Source organism: Phyllobates terribilis, unplaced genomic scaffold (genome assembly GCF_046119375.1).
Source record: "Phyllobates terribilis strain yellow unplaced genomic scaffold, ASM4611937v1 Scaffold_8__6_contigs__length_399053987, whole genome shotgun sequence".
NCBI classification, from domain to species: domain Eukaryota; kingdom Metazoa; phylum Chordata; class Amphibia; order Anura; family Dendrobatidae; genus Phyllobates; species Phyllobates terribilis.
In genome coordinates this window covers 28,909,911-28,929,884 of record NW_027362768.1, presented here as the reverse complement: position 1 = coordinate 28,929,884, position 19,974 = coordinate 28,909,911, and the positions used below count along the sequence as shown (strand labels likewise).

Below are 19,974 nucleotides of genomic sequence, written 5' to 3'. Positions count from 1 at the left end.
CGTCACTCAAATCAGTCAGAAACAAAACGCATCAAAAACGTGCGTTTTTGCAGCTGCATTTTTCCTGCCCAGAGATGCAGAAATTTTACTCAACATGTGGACAAAGCCTTATATGGAATCTGTCAGCAGCATGATGCAGGGGCAGAGACTAATTCCAGTGTTAGGTCTAAGGCCACGGCCCCACTATCAGTATTTGGTCAGTATTCGATCAGTATTTTTTCTCAGGAGTGGGAGCCGAAACCAGGTGAGGAACAATCAGAGAAAAGGTATAATAGAAACAAGTCACCAATTCTGCATTTATCACCCACTCCTGGTTTTGACCAAAAAATACTGAGATCAAATACTGACCGTGTGAATGTGGCTCAAACTGTTTAAAAACATAAAAACCTCAACATGTGAAACCTTGGATTGTTTTACCCCAGTTCCCCTCAGGAGGATTTATGTCCCCATTCTCTAGGCCATTGGGCAGTGAAATGAATGTTGTCAATCAAACCTACAACTCATCAAAACATAAACGCTGGTGCGGCTATAGAAATGGAAAAATAAGAAAAGTCCTGGTTCTTGGAAGAAGGGGAGGAAAGTAAGAATGTCCTGGTCATACAGGAGTCAGCGCTTCCCTCTGCACGTCCTGCTGGCTGTATACACCGATGTGTCACCACGTTATGCGGCCGTCACACAGCAGACCGCCTGCACAGCTCCTGGCCCCGGCCCCGGCCCTGCATCAGGCTGACGTGTGGGCGGGAACTCGCGGACGCCATTTTGTTGGAGTCCTCATTTACAGACAGTACTGAGGAGCCGGGCCGTGACGTATCCGCCCGTCACTTCTGTTCCTTCCCGCAGGCCCAAGAGTGACTCCAGATAGGAGTCCGGTGCCAGTGACGGGTGTTCTGGCAGCGAGTATGGCGGCTGATATGGGGCTGAAATCCACAGTGTGGCAAAGTGAGTATATGGTCCGTGTCCTGAGCGCGGAGACACCACAGGACGTCGCTGACGCATCTCCGCATATACAGCTAGTGTGAAACAGCGGTGACGTAGGGAGGACACGGGTCCCTGTGTAGCTCTGCATAGTCCAGTGTACCAGTGACGTGACCGTGTGCAGCCTGCCCTCCAGTGTGTGCTATGGGCACAGTACAGGGGCACCACGGTATACAGTGTGTGCTATGGGCACAGTACAGGGGCACCACGGTATACAGTGTGTGCTATGGGCACAGTACAGGGGTAGCACGGTACACAGTGTGCGCTATGGGGTATACAGTGTGTGCTATGGGCACAGTACAGGGGCACCACGGTATACAGTGTGTGCTATGGGGTATACAGTGTGTGCTATGGGCACAGTACAGGGGTAGCACGGTACACAGTGTGCGCTATGGGGTATACAGTGTGTGCTATGGGCACAGTACAGGGGCACCACGGTATACAGTGTGTGCTATGGGCACAGTACAGGGGTAGCACGGTACACAGTGTGCGCTATGGAGTATACAGTGTGTGCTATGGGCACAGTACAGGGGCACCACGGTATACAGTGTGCGCTATGGGGTATACAGTGTATGCTATGGGCACAGTACAGGGGCACCACGGTATACAGTGTGTGCTATGGGGTATACAGTGTGTGCTATGGGCACAGTACAGGGGCACCACGGTACACAGTGTGCGCTATGGGGTATACAGTGTGTGCTATGGGCACAGTACAGGGGTAGCACGGTACACAGTGTGCGCTATGGGCACAGTACAGGGGCACCACGGTATACAGTGTGCGCTATGGGGTATACAGTGTGTGCTATGGGCACAGTACAGGGGCACCACGGTATACAGTGTGTGCTATGGGCACAGTACAGGGGTAGCACGGTATACAGTGTGCGCTATGGGGTATACAGTGTGTGCTATGGGCACAGTACAGGGGTAGCACGGTACACAGTGTGCGCTATGGAGTATACAGTGTGTGCTATGGGCACAGTACAGGGGTAGCACGGTACACAGTGTGCGCTATGGAGTATACAGTGTGTGCTATGGGCACAGTACAGGGGCACCACGGTATACAGTGTGTGCTATGGGGTATACAGTGTGTGCTGTGGGCACAGTACAGGGGTAGCACGGTACACAGTGTGCGCTATGGGGTATACAGTGTGTGCTATGGGCACAGTACAGGGGCACCACGGTATACAGTGTGTGCTATGGGCACAGTACAGGGGCACCACGGTATACAGTGTGCGCTATGGGGTATACAGTGTGTGCTATGGGCACAGTACAGGGGCACCACGGTATACAGTGTGTGCTATGGGCACAGTACAGGGGTAGCACGGTATACAGTGTGTGCTATGGGCACAGTACAGGGGCAGCACGGTATACAGTGTGCGCTATGGGGTATACAGTGTGTGCTATGGGCACAGTACAGGGGCACCACGGTATACAGTGTGCGCTATGGGGTATACAGTGTGTGCTATGGGCACAGTACAGGGGCAGCGCGGTATACAGTGTGCGCTATGGGGTATACAGTGTGTGCTATGGGCACAGTACAGGGGCACCACGGTATACAGTGTGTGCTATGGGCACAGTACAGGGGCACCACGGTATACAGTGTGCGCTATGGGGTATACAGTGTGTGCTATGGGCACAGTACAGGGGCAGCGCGGTATACAGTGTGTGCTATGGGCACAGTACAGGGGTAGCACGGTACACAGTGTGCGCTATGGGGTATACAGTGTGTGCTATGGGCACAGTACAGGGGCAGCACGGTATACAGTGTGCGCTATGGGGTATACAGTGTGTGCTATGGGCACAGTACAGGGGCAGCACGGTATACAGTGTGTGCTATGGGGTATACAGTGTGTGCTATGGGCACAGTACAGGGGCAGCGCGGTATACAGTGTGCGCTATGGGGTATACAGTGTGTGCTATGGGCGCAGTACAGGGATAGCATGGTACACAGTGTGTGCTATGGGCACAGTACAGGGGCACCACGGTATACAGTGTGTGCTATGGGGTATACAGTGTGTGCTATGGGCACAGTACAGGGGCATCACGGTACACAGTGTGTGCTATGGGGTATACAGTGTGTGCTACGGGCACATCATGTACAGCCCTATATGACACATAGGGGCAGAGCACAGTATACAGTGAGCAGTATGGACACAGTCATGTACAGCCCTATATAAGCTCCCCCTCCTCCCATCTACATAGGAGATGGCAGCTGATAATTCTATCTCAGTAATGGTAGTCGGTCTTCACTGAATACTAATTTTACCTCCGAATTGAGAATTTTGAGAATGACTGATCCATTCTGGCAGAGAAAGAAGCAGATTTCTCCAATAAGATATATTACAGTGTTGCTTATTTTAGTTTGTACTATTGATTTATGGAATAAAAATTAAAACGTCACTTACACTTTAAGGCAATAAAATAATAAATAAACAAAATTTCATAATAATGTAAAAAATACACAAACAGGAAGTCAAAGGAAAGTAAAGAAGGTGGGTGGGGACAAGGAAAGTGAAAAGACAGGAGCCAGGTATTGATGTACAATAGGACTGACTGGTACGAGGCAAACCACCTTCGGGGGTAAAGGGGTTAAGGATTTTTTGGTGTGGAAAAGGTTAATCGCCTTGCTTTGAACGTAGACAGGGTGAAATCATTGCTAGCCCGAGAGGCAGGGCCGGCTCCAGGTTTTCGTAGCCCCCAGGCTAAAGAGTCTCAGTGGGCCCCTTTAACACATACCACATTCATGATGCAGAGAAAAAAATAAATAAATAATAATGAAAAAAAAAAAAAAAAAAAAATATATATATATATATATATATATATATATATTAGTACAATGCCAGAGATTTCACTTCTTACATTACATGAGTGATATCTATTGTAAATTCCACAATACCATACAGCAGAGAGGATACAGGTGATCGAGAGTCCACCGGTTTCACTACCTGTAGAATTAGAGGTAAACGGGATATTAATAAAAGTACCCTACCAGTAGAAACTGTCCTCAGCAGTGAACCCTTTACAAAAGTCATTTTCCTCCTATATAGTCAGCCGTACAGTATTATGGGCACCACGCAGTGCTCCATGCAGTATTATGGGCTCCAGGCGGCGTCGTGGGCCCCACGCGGTGCTCCATACATTAAAAATGAATAAACAAATGCTTACCTCTCCCCGTTCCCTCGCTGCTCCGGTCGCCTCAGCTTCTTCTAACCATCTGCACTGCTTGGCACGGCAGACACGCTGTAGTGACGTCATCGGGCCCTCTGCGCTGGTACAACACAGAGCTCAGACGCAGAGGTGGAATGATAAGAGAAGGAGCATCAGCGAACAGCTCCCTCTCACATCCTTGTTTTCAACTCTTTCAACAATTGAAAGTACAATGCTGAGGGGGGCCTGACTCACAGACCGCTTGGTCCGTTGCCATTGTTGATACGCCTCTGAGTGGGCCCCCCATTTGTCCATGGTCCCGGAACTTGCCCAGGTGTGCCAGATGATGACGCCGGCCCTGCCGACAGTGCACTCTCTTGAATAGAACAAACCTAAAAGTGGATGGCCATGGAAAACTTCCTCCAGAGTTGATCACATTTAAAGAAAAAGTCAGTATTTGATGTCCATAAAAGTGCTGTACAGATTTACCACAAAATAAACGAAGAATATGGGGTTAAAGTGAGTCGCCAAACTGTGGTGCGATGGCTAAGAGCAGTAGAGTTGAATGCACGAGTTCCAGTCAAGAAGCCTTTCATCTCTGCAAAGAACCAGAAAATCCGACTTGAGTTTGCCAAAGAACACTGATAATGGAAAAGATAGTTTGGTCTAAGGTGTTGTGGTCGGATGAATCCAAGTTCAATCTGTTTGGTAGTGATGGCAAGCACTATATATACCACCCAATTGGAAAACATAATGATATAAGATACCAAACACCTACAGTGAAACATGGTGGAGGCAATGTCCTGATTTGGGGCTGCTTTTCTGTATCTGCCATTGGCCCTTCGTAGAATTGATGGAAATACACTGCTCAAAAAAATAAAGGGAACTCTTAAACAACACAATGTAACTCCAAGTCAATAACATTTCTCTGAAATCTACCTGTCCAGTTATGAAGCAACACTGATTGTGAATCAATTTCTCCTGCTGTTGTGCAAATGGAACAGACAACTGGTAGAAATGATGGGCAATTAGCAAGATACCCCCTCTAAAGGAGTGGTTCTGCAGGTGGTGACCACAGACCATTTCTCTGTTCTCATCCTTTTTGGCTATTGTTTTGGTCACTTTTTCATTTTGCCATTGCTCTCACCCCTAGAGGTACAGTAGCATGAGGCGGTGTCTACAGTACAACCCACAGAAGTTGCTCAGGTAGTGCAGTTCATCCAGGATGGCACATCAGTGCGAGCTGTGGCAATAAGGGTAGCTGTGTCTGTCAGCACAGTGCCCAGAGCATGGAGCATATACCAGGAGATGTGGAGGGAGCCATAGGAGGGCAATAGCCCAGCAGCAGGACCATTACCTCCTCCTTTGTGCAAGGAGGAGCACTGCCAGAGCCCTGCAAAATGACCTCCAGCAGGCCACAAATGTGCATGTGTCTGCACAAACGGTTAGAAACCGACTCCATGAGGGTGGTATGAGGGCCCGACGTCCACAGATGGGGGTTGTGCTCACAGCCCAACACCGTGCAGGAAGTTTGGCATTTGCCACAGAACACCAGGATTGGCAAAGTCGCCACTGGCGCCCTGTGCTCTTCGCAGATGAAAGCAGGTTCCCACTTAGCACACGTGACAGACGTGACAGAGTCTGGAGACGCCGTGGAGAGTGAGTCAGTAATGGTGTCGGGTGGCATTTCTTTGGAGGGCCGCACAGCCCTCCATGTGCTCGCCAGAGGTAGCCTGACTGCCATTAGGTACCGAGATGAGATCCTCAGACCCCTTGTGAGACCATATGCTGGTGCGGTTGGCCCTGGGATCCTCCTAATGCAGGACAATGCCAGACGTCATGTGGCTGGAGTGTGTCAGCAGTTCCTGCAAGATGAAGGCATTGAAGCTATGGACTGACCCGCCCATTCCCCAGACCTGAATCCGATTGAGCACATCTGGGACATCATATCTCGCTCCATCCATCAACGTCACGTTGCACCACAGACTGTCCAGGAGTTGGCGGATGCTTTAGTCCAGGTCTGGGAGGAGATCCCACAGGAGACCATCCGTAAGCTCATCAGGAACATGCCCAGGCATTGTAGGGAGGTCATACAGGCACGTGGAGGCCAAACACAATACTGAGTCTCATTTTGACTTGTTTTAAAGGACATTACATCAAAGTTGGATCAGCCTGTAGTGTGTTTTTCCACTTTAATTTTGGGGGTGACTTCAAATCCAGGCCTCCATTGGTTAATAAATTTGATTTCCATTGATGATTTTTGTGTGATTTATTTTTTTTGTCAGCACATTCAACTTTGTACAGAACAAAGTATTCAATGAGAATATTTCATTCATTCATTCAGATCAAGGATGTGTTATTTGAGTGTTCCCTTTATTTTTTTGAGCAGTGTATGAATGCTGCAATGTACAAGGATATGCTGGAGAATGTAATGCTGCTGTGGCGCCCAGGGGATGGGGACTACTCGGCGCCCGGGCCTTGATGCCTGGTCTTGGGGGATGTTGCGGTGGTCGGCTAATGGGCCCGTACCCTGGGGTCTCTCTTTAAAAAAAAAAAAAAAGGGGGGAAATGAAATGTCAAAGTTCGTGACACCACCTGTGGTGTCTGGTGAGGGTCACCAGCGCTGCGGCAGTCCACTGAGGCCGGTGTTGTGGCAGCTTAGATGGTATCGCTCCCCGCAGGTGGAGCAGGGCCTCAGGGCAGCGTAGGAGGGGGGATGCAGGACAGAGGGGACCCAGCCGGGTCAGAGCAAGAATGGGAGCACACAAGAAAGTCACTTCTGTACCTTTACTGGAATTAGTTCAGGGACGCCCCGGAGCACTGTAGGGTGAGGGGTGCACGTCCGGATTCTCCCCAGTGAGCGGGTGTACTGCCTCCTGTTTCTTGCCTCTCTGTAGTAAGTTTCTGACCTGCCTGGAGCTAGGCCTAACTTGGTTTCTGCCCTGCACCGGCTGACCTTGTTGTAGGGCCTTCTTTTGGAGAGCACTCTCCCAGCTTGCGGGGCCTGCGTGAATCCTGGCTCTGTTACGTATCAGCTCTTGGGTGATCCTGGGACCTGAAGTCTTCCAGGGGTCTCCGGCTGTCTCTACAGGGGGTTATACAGCCCTGTAGACACGGACCCGGTGTCCGGTAGATGCTTTCTTGGGTGAGCTGGTAAAGCTCCTCTGCCCCCAATTCTATTCACTCATCTAGCCTACTCGGGCCCTCACTAGGCTATACACACTGGCAGTTAGCTGTCTGCCGCTCTCTGAGCGTCTGCAACGCTCCTGGCTCACTAACCTGAGCTGCTTGAGTCTAGACTAGCAGGAGCCTCGTGCTCCGCTGCTGAACCTTTAGCTGTGTTCTCTAGACTGCAAACTGAAACTAGACTGAGCTCCACAGCAGACTGACCTGTTTCTGTGTCTCACTTTGCAGGAACTGAACTGCCTAACTCCACCCTCCGTATTTATATCCCTATCCGGGCTCCCTCTGGTGGTCTGAGGTAGGGTGGAGGTGTGTGTATGCTTTGAGCGGCCTCTTGTGGAGAAATCCTTTAATGCACCCCTCTAGGATCTGTGGCACTATTGCACAGCAGGGAGCCACACTGCCACATGGTAAAACCAAAGTAGGCAGGGGATGGAAATTCCAGCAAGACAATGGTCATAAGCACATATCCAATTTAGTCAAAAATTGGTTAGCAAAGAAAAATGTTCACCTGTTGCAATGGCCAAGCCGATCACCTGATTTATACCCTATAGAGCACCTTTGGGGTGAGTTAGGGTGACGTGTTAGCGTCCATACCCATAGCAATAAAGATGAATTGTTTGCAGATTTGCAAATGGAATGGAGCAAGATCCCGCAAGATGTCTTGAATACCCGAGTGGCTTCAATGACCCATCGGTGGGTTGCAGTAATTAAAGCAAGAGATTATGCTATTATGCAAAACTTTTGTTAGTTTTCTTTAATTAAATGACCAGACCTATATTCAAAAGCATTCTGGTTAAAATGAACGTCTTGCATGATGACAACTTCATGCACTTTCAATTCATCACCAGGGAAATGTAATCACACTTTAAAAAAATGCAAAACTTTTGGTCGCCAATAGTCGGGTAGGAGAAGCGCAACTGAGTTTTGTTTTTTTGCTTTGTTTTTTTTATTAACTTCACTAATGTGAAAAAAATGAAAGACTGATGAAAATCTGATCCAAAGCAGTAATATGCAACATATGTTTTTATTTTCGATAAGTCATGGACATCTGAAGGGAGTCAAGTTGTTTTCATTTTGTTTGGTTTTTCTGGATAACGATCAAACTCTCAAGTTTTTTTTTTATTTGTATCTCTTTATTCTAGAGATCAAAACAGAAGTCCTGGATGACTCTAGGAAGGAAGGTGAATGGAAGGTAAGTTGGTGTGCTTCCTATATATATACAGTGAAGGAAATAATTATTTGATCCCTTTGCTGTTTTTGTAAGTTTGCCCACTGAATATCCCCCTAAAAATCAAGAAAATCACATTGTATAAGTTAGATAATTTTTTTTGCATTTTGCGGTGAGAAAGAAGTATTTGATCCCTCTGGCAAATAACACTTAATACTTGGTGGCAAAACCCTTGTTGGCAAGCACAGCAGTCAGATGTTTTTTGTAGTTGATGATGAGAGTTGCACACATGTCAGGAGGAATTTTGGTCCACTCCTTTTTGCAGATCGTCTCTAAATCATTAAAGAAGTGGTTCACAACTTTTTATTACCTCCCCCCCAATGTATTTCCCCGGGGCCCCTGAGGGATTTTGTAATTACCTTGTGTTGCAGATAATGCCTGTGAGCATGACGCGCCACTGATGTGACGCGTGACATCAGTGACGCAGTCCCTGCTGGGTTGTGGGAGGGGTCCCCCCCCCCCCCCCCGCATCACACCCAGCATCCACCGCACGCTTTCCCAATGAATGGGAAGAGGGAGAGCGCACGGTGCATGCCAGGTGTGACCCGCGGGGTAACCCCGCCCTCAACCCAGCATCCACCGGTGGAACACAAAATTAAGTAACCCCTGACTGCATCCGGAATCGTGACGTGACATGAGCGGATGTCAGAGCCGGCTGCAGCTGTGAGCGGCCAGTGATAGCGTCACTCACTGCACCACAAGGTAATTCCAAAACCACTTAGGGGCCCCGGGAGAATACATTGGGGGGGTAATAAAATGTAGTGAACAACCCCTTTAAGATTTTGAGGCTGTCTCTTGGCAACTCGGAGCTTCAACTCCCTCCATAAGTTTTCTATGGTATTAAGGTCTGGAGACTGGCTAGGCCATTCCATGACCTTACTGTGCTTCTTTTTGAGCCACTCCTTTGTTGCCTTGGCTGTATGTTTTGGGTCATTGTCTTGCTGGAAGACCCAACCACGACCCATTTTCAATGTCCTGGCGGAGGGAAGGAGGTTATCACTCAGGATTTTACGGTACATGGCTCCATCCATTCTCCCATTGATGCGGTGAGGTAGTCCTGTGCCCTTAGCAGAGAAACACTCCCAAAACATAATGTTTCCACCTCTATGCTTGACAGTGGGGATGGTGTTCTTTGGGGCATAGGCAGCATTTCTCTTCCTCCAAACACGGCGAGTTGAGCTAATGCCAAAGAGCTCAATTTTTGTCTCATCTGACCACAGAACCTTCTCCAAATAACTCACAGAATCATCCAGGTGTTGATTGGCAAACTTAAGACGAGCCTGTACATGTGCCTTCTTAAGCAGGGGGACCTTGCTGGCACTGCAGGATTTTAAACCTTTAAGGGGTAATGTGTTACCAATCATTTTCTTGGTGACTGTGGTCCCGGCTGCCTTGAGATCATTAACAAGTTCCCCCCGTGTAGTTTTAGGCTGATCTCTCACTTTCCTCATGATCAAGGATACCCCACGAGGTGAAGTTTTGCATGGACCCCAGATCGATGTCGATTGACAGTCATTTTGTATTTCTTCCTTTTTGTTACTATTGCACCAACAGTTGTCTCCTTCTCACCCAGCGTCTTACTTATGGTTTTGTAGCCCATTCCAGCTTTGTGCAGGTCTATGATCTTGTCCCTAACATCCTTAGAAAGCTCTTTGGTCTTGCCCATGTTGTAGAGGTTAGAGTCTGACTGATTAATTGAGTCTGTGGACAGGAGTCTTTTATACATGTGACTATGTAAGACATCAGTCTTTAATGCAGGTAATGAGTTTATTAGGAGCGTCTAACTGGTCTGTAGAAGCCAGAACTCATAAGGGTATGTGTAGACGTATCTCCCAGCCTGAGGAGCTTCGTGCAGATATGCAGATGAGCTCCGCCTTTTTTTTTCTTTTTTATTACCTACGGACTTTCCCCATAGAGATTAGGGCTATGGGGAAAGCCCGCATGCGGACCTGCAGGAGAAATTTACATGCTGCAGTCTGGAAAGACGAGCTGCATGTCAGTTTCCGCGGGTGCACGGAGACGCATAGTGGACATGGGATTTGTACAAAAATTATAGATTGTTCATGTCTTTGTCAGCAAGGGATCAAATAATTATTTCCTTCTCTAATTAATAAATATATATATACATATACACACACACACACATATACACACTAATGCAGCGGCTTGCTGCATTACTAAAATGTCCAGGGGGTGTGTTCTGGCTGACCACGTACCCTCCCCTCTAGGTGACTGATCACATGACTGTGACATCATCACAGGTCCTGTGCGCACAGATGGATATATAAATCCTGGTGGTTTTGAAACAGTGGAGAGGCAAGAGGCCTGGTCCCTGTGTCTGGGTCACCATTAGCCTTGGAAGGCAAGAGGCCTGGTCCCTGTGTCTGGGACACCATTAGCCTTGGAAGGCAAGAGGCCTGATCCCTGTGTCTGGGACATCATTAGCCCTGGAAGTCACGTGGCCTGCAGACCACGTCTGGTGAGCCTTAAACCACAGCTGTGGCGGAACAGAGCTGATAGAAGCAGCTAAGACCCGGCAAAGGTAAAAACGGTGCTTTATAAGGACATTGTTGTTGTTGTTACCTTGCTGAAGTCTGTATTTGAAGCTAAACAGGCATAGCTGCCACTGAAAAGGCTCTAGGATATTACGAGTGTAACATTCCTGCTAGCCACCGAGATGGACTATGTTCTAAGCAGTTTATGATGTGTAATAAACTGCTGGTCTTCATATTACCGGAAAACGTTGCATGTGTGCTTTGATTGACCCTGTGAAGTGAGTGCCCCTCACTGAATATGACTTTCATCCTGTCATCCACAGTCCACGATTGCTTTTCCTTAGCCCATTGTAACACTGTTTTTTTTTCCGTTTAGGTGTTAATGATGGCTTATGTTTAGCTTTTCTGTATGTAAATCCCATTTCCTTTAGGCGGTTTCTTACAGTTCAGTCACAGACATTGACTCCAGTTTCCTCCCATTCGTTCTTCATTTGTTTTGTTGTGCATTTCCTGTTTTGGAGACATATTGCTTTAAGTTTCCGGTCTTGACGCTTTGATGTCTTCCTTGGTCTACCAGTATGTTTGCCTTTAAGAACCTTCCCATGTTGTTTGTATTTGGTCCAGATTTTAGACACAGCTGACTGTGAACAACCAACATCTTTTGCAAAATTGCGTGATGATTTACCTTCTTTTAAGAGTTTGATAATCCTCTCCTTTGTTTCAATTGACATCTCTCGTGTTGGAGCCATGATTCATGTCCGTCCACTTGGTGCAACAGCTCTCCAAGGTGTGATCACTCCTTTTTAGATGCAGACTAATGAGCAGATCTAATTTGATGCAGCTGTTAGTTTTGGAAATGAAAATTTACAGGGTGATTCCATCATTTATTTCCCTCTGCTTGGTCTGAAAAAAAGTACCCTTACAGAGTACCACATTTTTAATCTCGATTTCTTCTATTGTTTCTTAAAGCCCTAAAGTTTCTATTTGAAATGACTTTAGTTTTGTGCCATGTCTGTGATTTTTTTTTTTTTCAGCAACATTAAACAACTGAATGAACATCCTCCGAGCCCGGTGATTACATAATTTTTGCCAGGGGTTGTATATATCATACATACATATACCTATTATTATTTTTTCTTTTCAAAACTCGTTATCAGAGACATAAAAATTGCATGAGAATAAAATGTACACACGTTTTGCCTCAGGCTTCCACCCCTTTGCCACAAGTTTCCCTGTATTCTGAATGGGCACTTGTAAACAATATGTGTGTAGTGTAAAAATAATGGAATGGATGGAAAAATGGTAGCTGAATGTTATGTGACATGGTGTCGGTATTATCTACTGAATTCTAGATCAGCAGCACAACAGTCAGTAACACCATACATCAAGAAAGATTAGTCTTGCCCCACCCAATTGTATATGCAATTGACATTTTGTGTATATTAGATCCCCATTGGGGCTCACAATAAATTCCCTATCAGTATGTCTTTGGAGTGTGGGAGGAAACCGGAGAACATACAAACTCCTTGCAGATGTTGTCCTTGGTGGGATTTGAACCCGGATCCCCAGCGCTGCAAAGCTGCAGTGCTAACCACTGGGCCACTTTGTCATTTACCAGATGGAGACCAAAAAATGTGTACTTTTGACCTCTATCTGGCTTGTATGTGTTTGTGACGCGCCCCCTGGGCCGTGTGTGGGGGAATACCCAGAGCCGGGTCTCTGTGTAATGTCAGGGGTTGTAGTCTCCGTGGCGGCGACCCGGTCCCGTGGGTCAGGGTGGTCAAGCCAGTGGCGGATCTGTTTATTTGGTTTTTAATCTTTAAATGTCTGACTACGCCACCCGTGGATTGAGGTCACTGAGAACCGCTGCTGTGGGGCAGACCGCTGAGGCTGATGTTGGGTGCTCAAAAGAGGGTAGTATAACTCCCCACGGGAGGAGTATAGCCTCAGGGCAGCGTGTGTAGATGGTGAGGTTTGTGGTGCATGGGCGCAGCAGAAATGACTCAGAGTCCGTGCAGTGCAGTTCAGGGTCTTTACTGTTGGTAATGAAGACTGCCCTGCCGGGAGTACTGGCTAACATTAGAGGCCTGGTCAGTCTGTGAGCGAACAAGAGTCCCCCTGGCCAGGTGGAGGTGTAGGCCTTCCCGTCTGACTGCACTCTTCCTGGCTACCCTGCTGTAGTCGTGTAGTAGCCCACGTCCTTGAGTGTACCGTGTGGTGCTCACCCGTATGGCTGGTGACTTGGGGCCTTTGGTACCTTCCGCTCCTCGATGGCGGTTCCGGTCCCTTGCGTGTGACTGAGCCTCCGGGCTTTCTATGGCCAGAGGACCTGAAATCCCCTGCCAGGTGGTTTCTGCTGCTGGATGTGGATATCCTCACAGCCTTGGACTCCGGTGTCCGGTTCTCTGCGTCTTCGGCCAGGACGAGCTCTGCTAGCTCCAGTCTCTGGCCTTCAGCTCCTGTCTCCTACAGAGCTCCTTGCTGCTCCTCTGTCCCTTCCTCTGGACTAGAACTCGACTCTACTCAACTCTGCTCTGCTCTGCTAACCCCGCCCCAGATCCAGTTTATAAAGGGCAGGTTCCTCCCCTCCCTGGACTGGGGCAGGAGGCGTTGCATGCAATAGTGCTCCTGACCAGGAAAACCCATGCTCGCTCTCAGACAAGGTTTTTCTACCACTGTGGCAACCAGACCCCTGGGGTGCCACATTTGAATACCATTTATTTAAATGTACAGGAAAGGGCAACCAACTTTACTTTTCTATTTATTGCAAGTACAGTATATTATTATTATTTTTTTTTTTTTCCAGTGGCTCTTTATGGTTCATGGGTGCATTGACATACATCCAGACTGAGGCCATTGTCCACCTATACGTCCTCAGTAGTGTTGAGCGAGTATGTTCTATATTAACCCTTTCGCCGAGTATGCTTGGGCCGAGCTCCGAGTATTTACAGCTGCTCGGTGATAAGGTTAAATCGCTCCCGTGTGCATGATTTGCAACTGTTTGACAGCTTTATTACATGTGAGGAATGTCTATTTCTTACACATTCCTCCCATGTAATAAAGCTGTCAAACAGTTGCAAATCATGCACACGGGAGCGATTTAACCTCATCACCGAGCAGCTATAAATACTCGGAGCACGGCCCGAGCATACTCGGACAGAACATACTCGCTCAACCCTAGTCCTCAGCATATGTACTCAATAATGGGCCCAAACCTAAGACTAGCAGGTCATAGGGTCTTCCTTTCTGACATCCCAGGAACAAGGTTTAATCTGTGGATTAACTGGGCAGCAATTGAAATCCGTGGTATAAATTAATGCTATTAGCCTTCTTTAATCTGATGCAGGCTGATATTGTGTAAGAGGGATCTCTCATAATTTAAAGGAGTTGTCCGATCTAAAACTACAAGTTTGCAGACTGACTGCAGACTTGTGAATCCTCACAGTGCACGCACTGTGTGTGGTGAGGATTCTGCAGTGTCAGCACGCAGATTTCTCCGGCCTAGTGCAATTCACTTGCATTGAGCGTGCTGGAAACAGTATAGTCAGATTCTGGCCAGGGGTATGCATATCACATACTTGCGGTTACGTGACTGCCGCTGACATCGGCGAATACTCACTGCTTGCAGTTCATGCTCTGTGAGAAATCACAAGTCTGTAGTCACATACAGTGACTGCAGACTTGTAGTTTTAGACCAGACAACCCCTTTAACTCCTTATGCTGACAGACTTATCCTTATGGCTTTTTATTGTGTGTTTGTGTGTATATATGAGCTGTTTAGCAGCTCCATGTGATCACTGATATCTGATTAGGACAATTATTAAACAGAAGTCTCTTCTCTTCAGAGACCCTGATTCCTATGATGTGTCACTTAATGGGTTACGTAGTGCAGTTTTGATAGAACCCCTGTTCTCTCTGCTGTAGATGTAGCACTGCTCAGAATGCTGAGCTGTGTATAGCCCCTCAGACACCTCTTATTGTACAGTGTACACAAAAGCTGCCCTTTTTCACATGTAAAGCGCCATGGAATAAATGGGGCTTTAATAATAATAATAATTAATTATTATTATTAGGGTCTGGATTACACAGACTAGCTGGACTGCCTTGCATGCACTGATAATCTCTTGCTGATAAAACACTGGTTGTATTGAAACTACAGCAAGTGAAATCACAGGAATCAGGCTCTCAGTCTTTCAGCCTTTGCAAGTATGCTGCTTTGAGATTCCCTTTAAAGAGATGTTCACAATTTTCTTTTGATTTCTATTTAAAATGGAAAGCACAAAGTGTTGCTGGGTTTGGTCTTCCTTTATGATATCAGTAGAAATACCTCTGAATACAGAGCTGTACATTAATTAAAGAATCTATGGTGGACTCTCCCACCAGGTGTGAATAGTGCCTGACACAAGTTTGGAAGGTGCATAGACTTAGTACTGTACGCTGAGTTATTTAAATCAGGGCTGTGGAGTCAGAGTCATAGAGTTGGTATAAAATGGACCGACTCCAACTCCTAAAATATATAATAAATTGGGTACAGTAGTTCAATGCAGTTTGTGGGGAATATTTTTTCATAAGAATTTGGGAAAGTTATGAAATGTCCTATAAATGTCTGTCCTATTCCTGATCTAAGGGTCTAGACTTTTAGCTGAGATAAATCTGTGCTACAGTAAATTTATCACTCAACCTCTTCCCGACCGCCCACTGTACATAAACGTCGGCACTGTTTATGAACGGTCGGTGGTCCCGCAGCCCTCAGGACCCCCAGGGTCCTGCAAGCTCTGCGGATGCAGTTCAGAGCGACAGCTCTGACAGGGGACATCATCGGGACCTGATTGGATCAGGTCCCAATGATGGTAATCCTTTTCTATCTTCTATATGCCGCGATCTATAGTGATCGCGGCATTTAGGAGATAGTGAGAGGAGAGGGGGGAGGTCACATGACCGCCTCCGGATCTGCCATTTATGGTGTCCTGCTAGGCTCAGCCTACAGCTGAAGTCTAGCAGGAGACAGACAGTGTAAAACTGTCAGCAGAGCTCTCATGGAATGCAATACATGTCTATTGCATTGCATGAGAACAGTGATTAGAAAAATAAAAATTAATGTCCCATACAGGGGCTAAGTAAAAATGTAAAAAAAAGTCTAAAAAATGTTTTCAAACTGTTAAAAAAAATCACAAAATAAATAAAAATAAAGTATTAAACCAATAAATCCGTATATTTATACAAAAACAAAAGAAGTACACATATTTGGTATCACCGCGTCCGAAACAACCCAATCTATAAAACTGTCACACTAATTAACTCCTTCTGTGCACACCGTAATAAAATAAATAAAAAACGGAGCAAAAAACTATGCTTTTTCATCATATCGCCAAACAAAAAGTGGAAAAAAATGCGATCAAAGAGCAAAATGGAAATAAAAATGGTACCGCTGAAGACGTCATCTTGTTCCGCAAAAAAAAAAGCCGCCATACAGCTCCATCAGCCAAAAAATAAAAAAGTTATAGTTCTCAGAATAAAGCGATGCAAAAAAATTTTTTTCTATAAAATTGTTTTATTGTGTAAAAGCGCTAAAACATAAAAAAATATACAATAAGTGTAGTATCGCTGTAAACGTACTGACCCGAAGAATAACGCTGCCTTATCACTTTTACCACACGCAGAACGGCATAAATAAAACCTCAAAAAACAATTCCTGAATTGTTGGTTTTTGTTAATTTTACCTCCCAAAAAAACCCGATATAAATCTGGTATCTCTGTAATCGCACCGACACGAAGAATAAAGTAATCTCATCACTGATACCGCACGAGGAATGGCGTAAAAAATAAATAAAACCAATTCTTCACCTGCTACTGATTTGTTTATTATGTCTCCCAAAGATCGCAGTAAGGCGCTGCTCACATTTATCCTGCGCTCTGCGCTGAGCACTTATGCCAGAGTTTCCATGTAAATCTCTGAAATACGTGATTCAGACGGATCCCCTGACAGAAGATTCCCTGTAATGAGGCAGATATAGGCCACTGTGGATGCCATCTGGACTGTGATCCCACAGTGTCGGTTTTTTTAGGCGTGCATAAAAGTGCTTTTGGCCACAGTTTTGTGCACTTCTGAAAAAAAGGACACCGCTAAACAGAGGCCAGATGGAGTCCAGAGTAACTCTGCTGCCTCATTATAGTGAATGGATCCCGCAGGGGTTTCATCTGAATTACATCACTTGGAAATTTAGATGGGAACCCCGATGTAAGTGCTCAGCATAGAGCGCCGGATAAACAATATGTAAAATGTTCTCAATAAAAGCTTCAACTCGGTCCTCAAAAAAAGCTAGTCCTCACTCAGGTCCGTTATCTGTTAAAAATATAAGGGACTTCCAAGTTACTGGTAGCAGAAAGGCTCTGGAAAAGCGAAATGGCCCTTGCCCCCCAAAAGAAATTCAGAAAATTTTGTGCTCCCAAATCCAAATGCCTATTCTACAAAAATTTGTTCTCCAATTGTCAAATAGCGCTCCGTCCCTCCCAGATCTCGCCATATGGCTAAGCGGTACAATACTGCCACATGTGGAGTATTGCCACTTTTAGAAGAAATTGCGTGACACATTTCGGCACCATTTTTACCCATTGCCCTGTGTGAAAATGTAAAATCTGAGGGTAAAACATTTTTTTGTGGTAAAAATATAATTGTTTTTTTCACTGCCCAATGGTATAAATTTAAAAATACTCACTACTTCCCTAGATGAATTCCTTGAGAGGTGTAGTTTACAAAATGGGGTCACTTGTGGGGGTTTCTGCTGTTTCGGCATGTCAGCGACTCTTCAAATGTGACATGGTGTCTGCAACCTATCCCAGCCAACATAGCGCTCCTTTCTCTTCCGAACCCTACCGTACAGCAAAGCAGTGGTTTTCCCCCCACATATGGGGTTTCGGCGTACTCAGGAGAAATTGCACAACAAATTTCATGGTGCAATTTCTCCTATTACCCTTATGATAATGCAAAATTAAGGGAATTAAGGGATGAAAAACGTTTTTGTGGGAAAAATGTGAAAATTTTAATTTTTATGGCTCAATATTATAAACTTCTGTGAAGCACCTGGGGGTGCAAGGTGCTTACCACACATCTAGATAAGTTCCCTAAGGGGTCTAGTTTCCAAAATGGTGTCACTTGTGGGGGTTTTTCACTGTTTAGGCACATCAGGGGCTCCCCAAATGCAACATGGCGTCCGCAATTATTCAAGCAAATTTTACATTCAAAAAGTCAAATGGCGCTCCTTCCCTTCCAAACCCTGCCGTGCGCCCAAACAGTGGTTTTTCTCCACATATGGGGTATCAGCGTCTTCAGGAGAAATTGCACAACAAATTTCATGGTGCAATTTCTCCTGTTATCCCTATGATAATGCAAAATTAAGGGATGAAAAACATTTTTGTGGGAAAAATGTGAAAATTTTATTTTTACAGCTCAATATTATAAACTTCTGTGAAGTATAAAGCACCTTGGGGTTCAAGGTGCTCACCACACATCTAGATAAGTTCCCAAAGGGGTCTAGTTTCCAAAATGGTGTCACTTGTGGGGAGTTCCCACTGTTTAGGCACATCAGGAGCTCTCCAAACGTAGCATGGCGTCCGCTAATTATTCAAACAAATTTTACATTCAAAAAGTCTAATGGCGCTCCTTCCCTTCTGAACCCTGCAGTGCGCCCAAACAGTGGTTTTCCCTCACATATGGGGTATCAGCGCGCTCAAGAGAAATTGCACTACAAATATGTAGTCCATTTTTTCCTGTTACTCTTGTGAAAATGAAGAAATTGGGTCTAAAGTAACATTTTTGTGAAAAGTTAAATGTTCGTTGTTTTCTTCCACATTCCAAAAATTCCGTGAAACACCTGAAGGGTTAATAAACTTCTTGAATGTGGTTTTGAGCACCTTGAGGGGTGCAGTTTTTAGAATGGTGTCACTTTTGGGTATTTTCTGTCATAAAGGCCCCTCAAAGTCACTTCAAATAATAAGATGTGGTCCCAAAAAAAATGTTTTTGTAAATTTTGTTGGAAAAATGAGAAATCGCTGGTCAACTTTTAACCCTTATAGCTTCCTAACAAAAAAAAAAATTTTGGTTCCAAAATTGTGCTGATGTAAAGTAGACATGTGGGAAATGTTATTTATTAACTATTTTGTGTGACATATCTCTCTGATTTAAGGGCATGACGATTCAAAGTTTGAAAATTGCAAAATTTTCAAAATTTTCGCCAAATTTCCGTTTTTTTTTCACAAATAAACGCAAGTGATATCAAAGAAATTTTACCACTATCATGAAGTACAATATGTCACGAAAAAACAGTCTCAGAATCAGGGGAATACGTTGAAGCCTTCCAGAGTAATTACCTCATAAAGTAACAGTGGTCAGAATTGAAAAAATTGGCCTGGTCACGAAGGCGAAAACAGGCTCTGGTGCGAAGTGGTTAAACATGAGCCATGTATGAGGGAGTCGGAGGTTTGGCTTACCGACTCCACAGCCCTGATTGAAATTGATATTTTCCGGTTCATCCTCACATCTGATGCCTTCTCACTCTTGTGTAAAGACCAAAGGCACAATGTTAACAGGCTTTATATTACAAAATGAATTTCTTGTGCGCTCAGTCTTGCAGATATTTGACACTACAATATAAGAAAACAGGTTTGAGCATCTTTTTTTTTTCAATCAGCCTGATGGCACAAATGGTTTATTACTATCAATTTTTAATCAGATTATTAAATCTTTGAATTTTGTGCTTCCCTTTCAGATTTTACTTCTGGACAAGTTTACTACTAAGCTGCTTACATCATGCTGCAAAATGACAGATCTACTCCAGGAGGGTATTACAGGTAACATTAAAAACATACATGACTTTTATTGCTTTCATTTTATTATAATTATAATGAATATGCTACAATAAATGATTTTAGATTGAACACATCAGT

At 45.4% G+C, this 19,974-nt stretch overlaps 1 protein-coding gene across 2 annotated transcripts in view; it reads left to right on the top strand.

The window, feature by feature from the left end:
- The first annotated feature begins 751 nt into the window (after positions 1 to 751).
- The window catches only part of STXBP3 (syntaxin binding protein 3), a 96,802-nt gene continuing 77,579 nt past the window's right edge, over positions 752 to 19,974 (top strand). Inside the window, exons 1-3 of one of the 2 annotated variants that reach the window (XM_073642911.1) lie at positions 752 to 939; positions 8,451 to 8,500; positions 19,797 to 19,878. In XM_073642911.1, coding sequence (XP_073499012.1) covers positions 900 to 939; positions 8,451 to 8,500; positions 19,797 to 19,878 — 172 coding nt within the window. In that variant the 5' untranslated portion in view covers positions 752 to 899. The remainder of the gene's footprint in view (positions 940 to 8,450; positions 8,501 to 19,796; positions 19,879 to 19,974) is intronic. The other variant, XM_073642912.1, reaches the window with a different exon arrangement.